The 15003-nt window shown below is 31.3% G+C and overlaps 1 protein-coding gene across 1 annotated transcript; it reads left to right on the top strand.

Annotated features, from left to right (window-relative positions):
* Positions 1 to 411: 411 nt before the first annotated feature.
* LOC132544237 (vacuolar protein sorting-associated protein 4A-like) lies at positions 412 to 12378 on the top strand. The gene is made up of 12 exons (XM_060207809.1): positions 412 to 542; positions 3573 to 3684; positions 4152 to 4293; positions 5103 to 5191; positions 5403 to 5522; positions 5905 to 5942; positions 6128 to 6246; positions 6717 to 6947; positions 7494 to 7625; positions 8250 to 8337; positions 9323 to 9463; positions 10294 to 12378. The coding sequence occupies exons 1-12, from the start codon at positions 528 to 530 to the stop codon at positions 10393 to 10395; spliced, it is 1329 nt and encodes a 442-aa protein (XP_060063792.1). The 5' UTR covers positions 412 to 527; the 3' UTR covers positions 10396 to 12378.
* The last annotated feature ends 2625 nt before the right edge of the window (positions 12379 to 15003 follow it).

A 15003-nucleotide genomic window follows, 5' to 3' on the forward strand; every position in this document is an offset into this window, starting at 1 on the left:
ACAGTTAAATTATCTTTTTGTCAAAGTGATATATGTATGTTTTGCGTGTGTGATATTTGTTATATGGTTAATGTTATTTGTGTATTGTCATTGCATAGTTCGTCTTGTACGTACACCTGTCTATGTTGGAATAAACGGACCGAATGGTCCACCTGAACTTACGCAGGCGTCATGTAATATATATATATGCATGAAAATCTGACCCTGTAACAAATGCATATTTTTTATTTAAAAAGTTTCGATTAGTATATAAGAATAAACTTATCCTCCATACGTATTTCATGAAAGTAAAAGTTATAATAAATTGTATTATATTAGTGTTGATGAGATTATATTATGGTCTGAACAGAGTTAGTGCCCTTCCTAGTCATGTGATCAAAATTTACCCGGAAGTGGCTATCCTCCATTTCTGACAGCAATGAATCAACCGAAGATAGGCGTCTAGAACCGGGTGTTACCCTTGATATTTACTTACGTTCTTACCGTTGTAACACACATATTTGTCACAACGTACCGATATTTTCTTCATGGCAACCTTACAGGTAAATGACGCCAGAGTCTCTCACGAATTAGCAAGTCGATGACAAAAGTCATGGGACAAGTTTATATTTTTGACTGTTTACATGCAAAAATACGGAAGTTCGACAAACGGTTGGAATATTGAACAGAAATATTTTTTTCTGAAATGCGGATGCAAGCTTTAGTGTTATATGCTTCTTAATATTCATCGATTATTTTTTTTGTAATAAAGACTCGTTATTCTGTTATAGTAGATACCAATGTAAACAAATCGGGAGTTATTTATGTCTGATCGATTCGGCCTCACGTGCACAGGTGATTCATAGTCATGTCCAAAATAGTCTTGAATTTTGATTCGTATATCACTCTACAGCATTGACAAAATATAGTTGGAAACAGTCTGTGTTTGGTCATCTGTGGGAACATCATGGTGATGGAGGTATTTTATATCATTTTCCTTCTGTTGTTTTCCTGATTATATTGATACAATACAGTATATAACACGGGGGCTTGTGACAAATCCAGTTATAGAGAATACTTGGTCAGTGCCTTGAAATATAAGATGTATTTTGGTGAGGATGAAGAAAGACAGGTGGTTAGTCTCTGGCCTCTAAATTTTGCCTGATGATTGATGCCAAAATAATTGTTTCAGGCGGAACGTGGTTCCAAACTTCGTCGGATATAACAGTGATTTTATGAATTTTCATAAAACAACTTGTTCATTACAAGTTGTAAAATCACTTATTTCAAAAACTTTTTATATTTCTAAACGTGATATTTAAGAAAATTCAGATAGTAATTCTGTAAAATTACTACACTTGCTAATATACAGCCTTTTTATGTCACTGCCGAATACAGCAAAAATGTATGTAGCATGAGTGTTCCAACAATGGTGGTGGCAGTTGCAGGCTAAATAAGGATATGTATAAAATTGGTCAGAACCTATTGTGCATGCTTATATCATGAGCCTCCGACTTACTTTATACAAATTCTAAGTTGCAACAAGCCGATGCGGTGCATTTCTGATTTTATTATGTGATGATGAAGCTTTATGCAAGATACAAAAAGTTTCATGTGCATATTCTGAATATTAAAACAATAAAGATGTATTATGTAAATAGTGACAAACATAGAAAATAGAAAGATGTAAATATAACAAAACACATACTAGATACTATTATGATATAGAAAAAAATCGCCGAAGACTGTGATTCCAAATACCTTAGCTAGTTATTGGGGAAATACAGATGTCAGTATGACATGTATAAGACAAAATGTCAAAAGTGTAGTACATGTATAAGCCAGGAATTAAAGGGCCAACAAGGAAAGCAGCACCAGATAGATGTCACAATATGAAGAGTTTAAAAGGCAGTTAATAAATATATTGTAACAAAATTAGATAGCATATACATTGAACATGTGTATATCATACTGATGTTATGAAGGAATTGTTAAATCATTGTATCAATGGAATATGGTTTTATGGCAAAAGCTAAAAATTGAAATACTTTACACTTATTAGATTTTTTAAAATATAAATTCATACAAATGACAAGTAACATTGTTAACTATAATTTAAAGTCTGTTACAAAGTAATGTAATCATAGACTCCAAATTTCTAACTGAAATTTGAAATCTTGTACTTTGAAATTATGGTCAGTTTTCACATATCTGGACTAGATTTAAGATTTTAATCAAATATTTTGTTATTGAGGCACAGTACATAATATATCTAATTATCCACTTACCAAATCAATTGAATAATTTTGTCTTTCAAAAACTGGTCAAAAATGATTAACAGGTATTAGAAAAGAATTGTCTTAAATTTTTATCTCCTCAGAGAGTATATCTCTACATTTGTAATAGAGTGATAGATACAGAGCATATATAACACTTTTCCTATGTATACCTCCAAGTATTAAATGGTCTTGATGAATATTTGAGAAACAAATCTGATACGATATTTACAAAATCAGGTTCTCTTTGTTGCTTAAATTTTGAAAAATAAAATATTTAAGTCTTTTCTTCAGGAATTTGTTACCTTGATTGATTTTCTGAACTCCTATTAGTCTGTTTTTGTTTTCATCGATTCCAATAAGTAGGTCAACATTGATGTCAGCAATATCCTATATATATTATTGACATAATGTCATGTGAAGTATTCAAACATGTGACTGGTGTTTATACCCAAATGTGGTGCCAACAGATTGTCATTTGTTTCCATACAACTACAGAAGTCTCTTTATGTATGATACCCATGTCTTTGTATACATGTATAGTAAACTTATTAATACATGTAATGCAAATTTTTAACATCTATTATTGCACTGTCTGTTTTTACCTCAGAAAATGCCCCCAACATATTATTTCTTAGAAACATATTATTACTTAGGTATTCTGAGCCATTAATTAAAAATGAAATCTATCCATACCTCTTTTAAAACAAACCAGATATAAATGGCACCAAATGTTCCAAAAATATCAACAATAGAAAAAGTCATGGGACTTACATCATGTGAGACGCCGCTCATGTGATTTGGAGCTCATGTCTAAATATGGCACTGGCATATTCCCAGGGTTGTGGTGCAACAGGGTACTGAATACTGACTTAAACAGTGTTGGTATGGTCAGCATTCTATTGGGAGAGTATGGTGTTTGAGGTATTTTATTATTTGTCTCATTCTTGTTTTATGTGTATATCTTGTGAAACAGGATTTTAAACTCTCTGATAGGTTCTGATTTCTTATTTCTGATCTTACATATTTAAGAGGATTTTTTTTCACTTCTAAACCTGCAATTGAAAACCCTCTCTCTAAATTATAAAATGGTAAGATCTATCAGTGCATGTCATTAAACTCAAATAATTATGCAATTTCTCCTGCAATGGAATCATAGTCAAGTTTCTGGGAATGCATTTTCAGTGCAATATAAGCAAAACAGATTCTAAATTTGTGCAATGGCAAATCCGAGATGGGCTTGAACTTCAGAATAAAACACTGTGAAGAAGCATGTTGTATATATATGTATTTTAAGTCAAACATTGTTTATTGCAGAAAGCTATTGATATTGTTACCAAGGCAACAGAGGAAGATAAAAATAAGAATTATGAAGAAGCCTTAAAGTTGTATGAACATGGAGTTGAGTATTTTCTCCATGCCATGAAATGTAAGTAATTTTTGGTAAGGAATGTTGTAGTAATATAATCAAATGTAATTATAAGTGGTTTTTTTTTCTTCAAAAATGGCAAAGATAAATTAAACTGATTTAATTATCACAATCATAAATCATTCAAATTAATCATAATTATGATGCACACACAAAATGGAATTGAGTACAAAATTTCAAACACTTCAAAAAAGATGTGTAACTGTATCATAAGGACATATAGGCAAAGTAAACCCATTAAAATATCATTTTAATGGTTTGTCTGAAATCTTTCATTCTATACAAGTAATTTTTGTAGGATTTACTAGTTGAGTCCAGAACACTATTTCTAAAGTTTTGATGAGTCACATTACTGCAGATATTAGTAGGTTCTCCAAATTTTGGTACAGGAGTCCCAAACATAGTGACAATGTTTTCGTCAAATATTGTACATTTTTGATTTGTATTTGGCATCAAAACTATTTCAGATGAAGCTCAGAGTGACAAGGCTAAAGAAAGCATCAGATCTAAATGTATGCAGTATCTTGACCGAGCTGAAAAATTGAAGAAATATGTTTATGGAAAAAAGAAGAATCCAGTTGCTGATGGAGGGGGCTCTACAACAGGGAGGTACATGTCAATTTGCTGTTTGTCATTGTCATGGTTTTAGATCACAATTTTGTCCAGTAGTTTCTTTTTATGTAAGGTGTATTTCAGTAGAACATCTCTCCCATCCAAGGACTCCAGGTATTTTTTTTTTTTTTGAGGTGTCGCCCATAGAGTTTAATTGATGATAAATTTTTTGAATGATATTGCAATGAAAAACATTTGAAAGAGGCAATTAGTTACATGCGATACATAAAATAAAGTCTGACATTTTCTATCAAAGATATTTTCTATCAAACATGAAAACTGAATATGGGAGAAAAAAAAGAGTGTATGATCAATGTTACATCACACACATGATTTTATTTGATGTTGTCCAGTTAAGTATATAAAACAAAGATATAATAAATCATATCATAATTTAGTGCTTGTATTCAAACCAAATGAAATTACATATAATTAAAATGTTACATTGTTATACTACAGAGTGATAAAAGTTCTAAGACTTTCCCAGTTGCAGTTGTATACCTTTGGAAATAATTTATCAATTTTTTCAACTTTTACCTTTTTTCACAGAATTATGATTTCTTATTATTACTACTAATTTTGATCTACCAGCTTTTTTATTCATGAAAAAAACTAATATAAATGATTTAGAAGTTACACGAAATCAGTTATTTTACATTAATTTATACATATATGTAAGTTTGTAATTGAAAATACTGAAATATGATGTATGTGTTCATGAAAATAAAGTATCTGATTATTATAACATTAATTTGATCTTCTGGATCAATATGTATCACTATGTAAGATTTCCTTATGTTTTTCAGGAACAATAAGAAAGGAAAAGGTAGTGATAGTGACTCAGATGATGACAAAGGAGATCCAGAGAATAAAAAATTCAATGACCAAATTTCAGGTAAATAACTTTTTTTAATAAGGTACTCAGTCACATGTGCTGTTTTATATACAATATTGGTTTTAAAATATTGAAAAAATAAGTTTTCAAATATTAGAAATCTGCTTTGTAATTTATTTTTATTAAATATTCAGTAAATACTTTAATGTTTCAAAATCTGCATTGTAGCTTTTTTGTTGTAATTCAATCCTGTTTATTTCAAATGCTTCAGGAGCTATAGTGATGGAAAAACCCAATGTTAAATGGGATGATGTGGCTGGACTTTACCAGGCTAAGGAATCATTAAAAGAGGCGGTCATTTTACCTGTTAAATTTCCTCATCTCTTCACAGGTAAAAATCTGAACAGTTTACTAATATGTTATAAAAGTATATAAAATGTTTCTGGTAGACATTGAAAACATTTTCTAGAAAATAGTTCCATGAATAATGCACTATTCCATAAATTTATTTGCAGAATGTAGTGAAGTAAATTACTTTGTAAATAATAAGTGTGTTTGATGACAAAAGCAATGTTTTTCCTGCTTTTAAAATACACATATTGTACAAGTTGAGCTTTCAATATTTTGCTTTTCTCTCTATCCCAAAATGGAATTTCAGTAAAAAATCACTTCATCTCCCATTGTAGGAACATGATTAGAACTTTTATCTTTGAACTGATTTCTGTTTAAGTCAGAATGTTTGATCATATGAAAAACATTTTTTTTTCATACAGGTAAACGCAAACCTTGGAGAGGAATTTTATTATTTGGGGTAAGTTGGAATTATGAAAGTCGTACAAATAAATCTGGTCTCAGGTAATGTGAACCAAAGTGATGCTCTTCATACATAACAGTCTGAGAAATAGAGTAATTTCAAAACTTTTCCTAAGTCTCAAAAAGAAAGAAAAAAACGTTTTAAACTTTGTCTATAAAAATGTTGTGTATTTTTACTTTCAGCCTCCTGGTACTGGAAAGTCATATTTGGCAAAGGCTGTAGCTACTGAGGCTGATAATTCAACATTCTTCTCTGTATCATCTGCAGATTTAGTGTCTAAATGGCTTGGAGAGAGTGAAAAGTATGTTTTGTTGGGTTTTTTTAATTACACTTCAATATTTATCTACCTTTATCATTTTCATACTAAAACTATCCCTCACTTGAAAAACAGTTTACCTTATCTAGTAACTCCAAGGGAACAGATTTGCCTTTTTTTCTCTGCAAATGATCTGTTGATCCAGAATCATCTACTGAGATGGAAGGCCAGTAGGTTGTAGAAGCTCAAATAGATCATCGTAGCTTATTTTGTGATGAATTTATCAGATTCAAGTAAAGAGGAATGAATAATAATTTAAATATTTCACCAGTTCTGTCTTCATAATACCTATTTAAAATGTTGACAAAATCTGGCATCATTTGTTACTTCTTGTACATATTCATTTGAGTTATTTTGAACAGCAAAAGAAATTTATGCTTAACAAATATGAGATTTTATTGTATAAAGTATGGTCAGTGTTGGTACCTAGTGTAATACATTGTTTTGTGTTACAGATTGGTGAAAACCCTGTTCCAACAGGCGAGGGAACATAAGCCCAGCATCATATTCATTGATGAAGTGGATGCCCTCTGCTCATCCCGTGGGGAGGGTGAGTCCGAGTCCAGTCGACGAATCAAAACTGAGTTCTTGGTTCAGATGCAAGGAGTTGGGAATGACAATGATGGAATCCTGGTGTTAGGTGCCACCAATATACCTTGGGTACTGGACTCAGCCATCAGAAGAAGGTAATATCAATTAGTCTTTCAGAAAACATAAATTTGACTCTGAAAGGTAAGAATTTGTATTGAATATAGGTTTTGCCACAATAGACTTAAATTAAATTTTACACTTTCTATATTCCCAAAATTCTAAAAAAAAAAAATATATCATTTCTCTTTTTGTGATAAAAACAAAATCTGTAAAAGTATTTGAATTTTATTGATTGCTTCTATCAATTCAATTATTATAGTATTAATTATCATTAATTTAACATTTGGAAAAAAGGAATTAAAAATTGAAAGAATATCACTATAAAAATTCAATTTTCAATAGAATTGCAAAGTTTGTTGTATAGAATAAACATGAATTTACTACAGCTGTTATATCACCATCTGGATTATCATTTGAATTTATTTATTTGAAGGAACTTGACTGTTTTAGTCACTGCTCTTAGTTCAAAGCTGATAATTCCCAGGGCCCAGTTTTAATACTTGTCTCCTTAATACATTGTTGCATTCACTGGCCTTACTTCATCTATATTGCTGTAACTATTAAGCATTTGTTCTTTGTAGATTTGAGAAGAGAATTTACATCCCTTTACCAGAAGCTCCAGCAAGAATGGCCATGTTTAAACTTCACTTAGGCACAACACCGCATAGCATACAGGAGCATGAGTTTAAACAACTCGGTGAAGGATCAGATGGGTAGGTATTACAGTAGAGAATATACAGTAGTACAAGTTTAGACAACTTGGTGAAGGATCAGATGGGTAGGTATTACAGTAGAGAATATACAGGTGTACAAGTTTAGACAACTTGGTGAAGGATCAGATGGGTAGGTATTACAGCAGAGAATATACAGGGGTACAAGTTTAGACAACCCAATGAAAAATCAGACATGTAGGTATTACAGTAGTGCATATATAGGAGCATGTGTTCTAATAACATTGATAAGGTGAGAATATTTATGAAAAGAAAAACTCACATTAATAGTATCAATACTGTGAAAATTATCAGTCATCAGTAAATTATGATAGTTATTACAGAGAAATATACATACAGCTTGTAAGGAACATGCAACAGGCTTTATAGTTGTAGAATAAGAATTATCATTGTTATGTGATGAGAACCTAGCATCCTGATCATACCATCAGATGAAGTTCTACTCCAGATCGGATTCTGGTTTGGGTATAAGTGGGATATCCATGTTTTCATTGTTGACAGTTTCTAGTTTTGTTGAATATTGATTAACATATGATTTTATATTTTATACACACTGTTAGTAAGCTATGTACCTTATTATATAGAAATATTGTATTTCCATTATAGGTATTCTGGAGCAGATATCAGTATCGTTGTAAGAGATGCCCTGATGCAGCCTGTAAGGAAAGTACAGACAGCCACACATTTCAAGAGAGTAAGTGTTGAAGACATTTGGATTAAAATAGTATCTGATACACAAAATAATCTAACAGTGGTGATTTATTGTTGCCTTTGTCCTGATCACTGTATATACAGGGTAATATCCCCCCAGGGATTTTGTCATCCACTAATGACTGTTCCTTATGCCTAATTTTCTCAGCTTTAACATGAATCTTAGGCCCATCATATATTTTTGTCCTCTTTGCAAAAGGTTGGGAGTCAATGTGACAAAGGCTCCCGGTAACAATGTTGGTTTATTAGAATCCTGCCAAGAATGTGTAGATTTTCCCTCCTATGACTGACATACTTCCTTTTTCTATCTGTTGGTCCTGCCATCATTCACAAAAAGTGTTGAAAAAGTTTTCCAGCAGCAGTCCATAAAAATGAGTTGGTAATGTTTTATTTTTACATCAATCAAAAACATGCTCGCTACAACAGATTTTCAACAAATTGTTATCTCCACTTTCTTAATTAGTGTTGAACCAGTGTCGAAAGTAAAAAAGTAAATGTATATTTGTTGTGATAAATAATCCACAGTATCTTATCTACTTTTGTATCCTTAAACAATATTGCTATACATATGGCTGATAAGAAGTATCTCATTCTGAATGCTTCCGCTCAAAATCTTTCATTATTCATTGAAATTGGAAAAAAGGGATCATTTCTATACCTGTGGCATTCTCCAGAATGTATTACTTGACATGAGATCATTTCTGTACCTGTGACATTCTCCAGAATGTACAACTTGACATGAGATCATTTTTGTACCTGTGGCATTCTCCAGAATGTATTACTTGACATGAGATCATTTCTGTACCTGTGGCATTCTCCAGAATGTATTACTTGACATGAGATCATTTCTGTACCTGTGGCATTCTCCAGAATGTATTACTTGACATGAGATCATTTCTGTACCTGTGGCATTCTCCAGAATGTATTACTTGACATGAGATCATTTCTGTTTGTGTTGTGTTCTTTAGGTACGAGGTCCCTCCAGAAATGATCCTAATGTAATAGTTGATGATCTGTTGACACCTTGCTCACCAGGAGCCCCCGGGGCTACAGAAATGAGCTGGATGGATGTGCCCGGAGAGAAGCTACTTGAACCTGTAGTTAGCTTGGTGAGTGATAGAATAAATATTTTTATTTTTGGTGTCGCAAGGTTTTATTTTGCTATAACTGTCCATTTATTTCATCAGATAAGCCATAATCAGAAAATATGATCTACAACATCTACCATCACATTGTGATATCACTCCATGATATCACTCCATGATATCACAATGTGATGGTAGATGTTGTAGATGTCCCTGTGTCTCATTCCCTGCGGGTCATATCACTTTGTAGTGATATCACATTGTAATATTAGATGTTGTAGATGTCCCTGTGTCTGATTCCCTGCGGGTCATATCACTTTGTAGTGATATCACAATGTAATATTAGATGTTGTAGATGTCCCTGTGTTTGATTCCCTGTAGGCAATGTGGTAGAAATTATACTTTTCTCTGATTTTCTGATACTGTTGTTGTCAACTTCAAATGTAAGATGATAATTCAAATCCTGTAACAGATTCTGAGAATTTCTCTTAATTTCTTTGATGTCTTCAGAAATGAACAGCATTAACAAGAAATTTCATAATTTTCAAAATCTGTTTTGTTAGAAGTTTCTTGAAATAAATGGAAATCCCATATTGATATTTCAATTGATTAAACTGTTCTGTAATTGTTTACACTTTGACTGTTATATTGAATACATGACTAGTGCCTTTGGCTATAAATTTTGTCAGGCTAATTGAAATACCATTAAAACACTCATGAAAACCAAATTCACATTAGAGATATTTAATGTTAGAATTTACTGTCTTTCATACATCTACCTGTATGTGTCTAGTAGGATTATTCTTAACTGTTTTTAAAAACTCCTAATATTTCTTAATATTCTTTTTCCTTAGAGTGATATGCTAATGTCCCTGAGCACCTCAAAACCAACTGTTAATGAAGAGGATTTGAAACGCCTACAAACGTTTACGGAGGATTTTGGCCAGGAAGGATGATGCTTTGTCAATCGTTTTTGTTGTGAAAAGTACTATGATGCAACTGTGACTTTAACAGTCTGACATGGATTCATAAATAACGTGCAGAAGATGATCACTTACACATGAAGATGGTGCACACCTGCATGTCCCTGCGTTTTTGAAATGATGTTGAATGGAATAGGAGTTTTTAGAAAACCTTTCATCATTTCTGAAGAAACTTGTAGTTAAGCTTATCATTAGGCCAACCTTGACATACGTTCATGGCCATAATTCATTATTTACAGTCATTGGCATATCACCATTTTACATGTATTTACAAAGCGATTGTTATTTCTTGTGCACAAGAGCTGATTGTGACAATATTTCTTTCTTTGCTGACAATGTGATAGATTAAAGATAGACATGTAAATCAGCTTGATATGTGACCAATGTGGCGATGTTTTTTTTTTTTTTCAAGATTTGTGTTTCTATGTCTACTTTAATCACCTGAAGAATTTATTTCCTCAATTTTGCCCCAAAAATAACAATGGCCATTTATTTCACAAAGGCCAATTAAATAGAAAAAGAAAACACCATCTTGCATCTTGTTATATATAGGCCCTGTTGCTTTTTTGGTCTTGATTTCCACAAAGTTTTGATAAATGATGTACATCACGGAAGTTTTTTCATACTTTATTGTATTTGACATTGATTTGGAAATGTTTTAAGTAAATACTAATGACACCCACCTGCTGTTGAGAAGGAGATAATTACCGGTGACCTCTGGCTTTGGTATCAATAAATGCTGTTGAGATTATTTTCCCAACTTCTGAATAAATGTTGATAAGATGAAGGGAAAGTCGTATCATGATATGATGAACCTGCTTGAAACTGAGACATGTAAAACAGAAGTCTACAGAAGTTTCGTCGCTGCTTTCTTTTTTAATACAATGAAGGTAAATTCCTTATAAAATCCCTTCTTCTAATTATAAAAAGATTACTGAAACTTGTTTCCTTCTCAATTTTGGTTTGTGTGGCCTTAAGGAGTTATATATATGTCTACTGACTTTTCCAACATGATTTCTACTCAAAACCCTGGATGCTTGAGTTAGTAAATAAGATGAGCATATAATTTATTAGAGGAGATGTATGTTTGCATTGAAAAAGTTTGATTTTGAAATTGATTTCTTGGAATTCTTATGAGTAAAAATGAAAGGGAGATGATTTTGGCCGAAGTCACAGCTATAATTAAAGAGGTTAATGATGAACATTGTCTGTTGTGTTTCTTTTCCATAATTTCATGCATAGAAAATAGTGTACACATAGATATTTTTTATTTAACAAACTTAACAATATTTTTGCCACACTTGAACATTTTTGCATTCAAAATCACAAATTTATGTTTTAAAAAAAAAGAAAAATAGGGGAGATTATTATGAATTAGGTTATTTTTTAACAAGACATTTTTCACAGACATGATTATACCTATAAGTATTCATAAACCCTCCGTTTCCCTAATAGGAACACATACTAGTATCCCAAGATTTGTTTGCCAATATCTTCATTAACACATGACTCGGAGTCCTTCCTGTGTATGGTTGAGATGAGTTTGACCCTAGTCGTCATACAACTGATATGATGCTAACCTTGATATACTTCCCTATACTTATGTTATACTTACCATTTATCTAGAGATGTACACACCTGTATAGATCTATATATGGATCTGCCTATGGCAATATTGGCTAAGAAAAACACAGAATTTCAAATATTTGATGTATTTGCACTGACCCTCGGTGCTTTTAAATCTTACAAGTTTTTCTTTTCTTACAAACAAGTAAAAAGGTTCATCTTTTAACATAATTTCTCCTTGTTTTTGCCATCGTCTTCAGGCTGGTCAGCTGTCTGTACAGTCATAGATTTTATAATGATGTAATACACAAAAGTCATTCAACTTTCTTGTCTCCAATTTCTAATTATTAGAAAGAAAAAAGAAATAAAGGATTTCCCTGAACTTTACAAGACTTCTTGTTGCTTAAAGTGATTTAGAAATTTCTTACAAGTAGAAACTTTTGTATTGTCTTGTTTGATAATTATTTTTTTTGTCTTGAGTTTTAATTTATTGTGATTTTATCTGAGTACATGATGGAAAGAAGATTTTATGCTAAAATGGAAAATCTAAAATTTCTTATGGAATAATATCTCCTGGAACTTCTGCGAGATAGATTAGATTTCTTGTCTCTATTTACACAACAGAAGTACAGAAAAAGATACATGTACAGTACCATGAGAGACTATTCAATGAGTTGTGAGTGACAAAGTTCAATTATAGAACTTGAGTGAGCTAATTTCCAAGTCAAATGCAAATTACTTTTGACTACTTCCATCATCCAAGAGATAAACAAAATGTAAGACTGATCCACATGTATCATTCATAATGTAATTTTATGAACTGAAGTATCGTAAACTTTCTAGCTGTTCATGTAAAAGAAAAAAAATATCTATGGAGTATTCTGTTGGTATATTATAGGATTAAAAGAAAATGATTAAGCAATATACAGCAAAATATGAAAATGATTAAGCAATATACAGCAAAATATACATTGCAGTGAGTAATACTTACATAAACGTGAATAAATGATTGAGAAAAAAATGATTAAGCTGAGGGGAAATTTATAAAACACATACAGTGAATTCTTTTACTGTTTATATTGTGGAAATATTAATAAAGTTTTAATTCAAAACAATTCATAACTGTGTACCATTGTTTATCATAGCAGTTATCTCCCCTTACATCATATTTTCATGGAATACAACAGTAGATGAGAATGTTGTGGCATTGTTCATTGTCTGAAGTTGATAATAATAATAATAATAGTAATAACAGAATTAAGTATTATACCATGTGAAAGAAATGATTCGAAATCTTCTTTCCAGAAGAATTTCATAATAACAAGTTTATTCAATGTTATTCTTGATCTGTAAATTACTAGGGTAAGGGCGACTGCATTAAATATTTTTTCTCAGGAGACATGGATTGCACACTGATCCAAAATATATTAATTCTTGGTTAGTTTCATAAACGTGTGAAATGATCCATGTTTAGTATTTTCTAATTTGTTACAGTTTGCAATTTTTGATAGTTTGCACCTATAAAAAATTGTAGAATTCAAAACCTATTGCTCTGTAGTGAGAATGAAGGATGTCCTCACCTCTGCTCTGTCTGGCTGTAACTAGAGTTTAAAGCTTTCATTTTTGTGATTATTTCAAATTTGAACAAAAGAGTGATATGTTGCACCTAAATTTTATCATTCCTAAACAAAATTGCCAACAACTGCTACTGAAATATTGAATTTTAATATACGATTGAGTGTTTTACTCTAAAAGGAATCTTCATACAAATATATGGAAAATTTTCATACCTAGATATGTTGAATATGGTTTTTCTATAAGACAGTAAAATTAGAATTGTTATATTCTAATATGGACATTTTACATTTAAGGCACACTTATTCTAACATGAAATTAAAAAAAAAAAAACATGTAAGAGAACAGAAAGTTCATCAAAATAGAAATTAAGTGCTCTGAATGAAAATTAAGTGTGATGTTTGCATATTTGTATTTAACTATTGAGAGGCATATGGAAAATTCATATTAAAATTTATCATATTTGTATAATACTTATAGATACAAAGAATGTTTTGTGCTAGTTAACAGTTTTGAGTATTGGTTTTGATTGATGTGAATTTGATGTAATTAGTGTATTTGGCTGTCTGATAATTTTTGTTTAAAAATATCTTGTTTTCTCTGATGGAAAGAATAAAATGATATATAGGCTTAACTGTGAATAGATAGCTTCAGTGAGTTAGAAGACCGCAAATATTGATATCTTTAAGAATGATTTTAATTAGGGTAAGCATACCTTGACCTTATCATAAAATATACATTGTATATTATGTTATGATAAAACATGCATTGTATATTATGTTATGATAAAATATGCATTGTATAATATGTTATAATAAAATATACATTGTATTTCAATGTTATAATAAAAATATACATTGTATATTAATTTTATGTACATTCGGAATGATTTAACATTGGTGTATCAACTTGTATGTAAATAAGTATATTTAATAATAAGCACAACTAAGATTAAGACTATATGTAAATAATAAAATCCATCCAAATGTTCCCCACGATTTGTCAATATATACATTCAACAGAATCCTACTGTGACGAGGCTCTGTACAGGTAGGATACAGGAATAACTTCTATGTTTATCATGATATAGGAGCTTTCATGGATTAATTTTAGGTCATCTGACTGAAGGGTCTGATGACCTATTGCGATCGCCTTTTGTCGGGCGTTGTCCGTCGTAAACATTTTCAAGTTCTTCTCAAGTTCTTCTCAAGTTCTACATTTCTCATTGAGCTGAAACTTACCTGAAATGATCGTGACATGACCCTGACCAAAGTTTGTTAATTTTGGGTTGGTCCGAAATCCATTATGGCCGCTATCATGAAAACATATTTTCGACTCCTTCTCAAGTTCAAAATTTGAAATCTTGTATCTTATGTCAGATGACCATTAAGGCAATGGGCCTCTTGTTTATCTCTTCTTCTTGTTCCTTAAACAATGTGA

This window comes from Ylistrum balloti, unplaced genomic scaffold (genome assembly GCF_031769215.1).
Source record: "Ylistrum balloti isolate Yb309-2 unplaced genomic scaffold, AGI_CSIRO_Ybal_v1 Utg369784, whole genome shotgun sequence".
Taxonomy (NCBI): domain Eukaryota; kingdom Metazoa; phylum Mollusca; class Bivalvia; order Pectinida; family Pectinidae; genus Ylistrum; species Ylistrum balloti.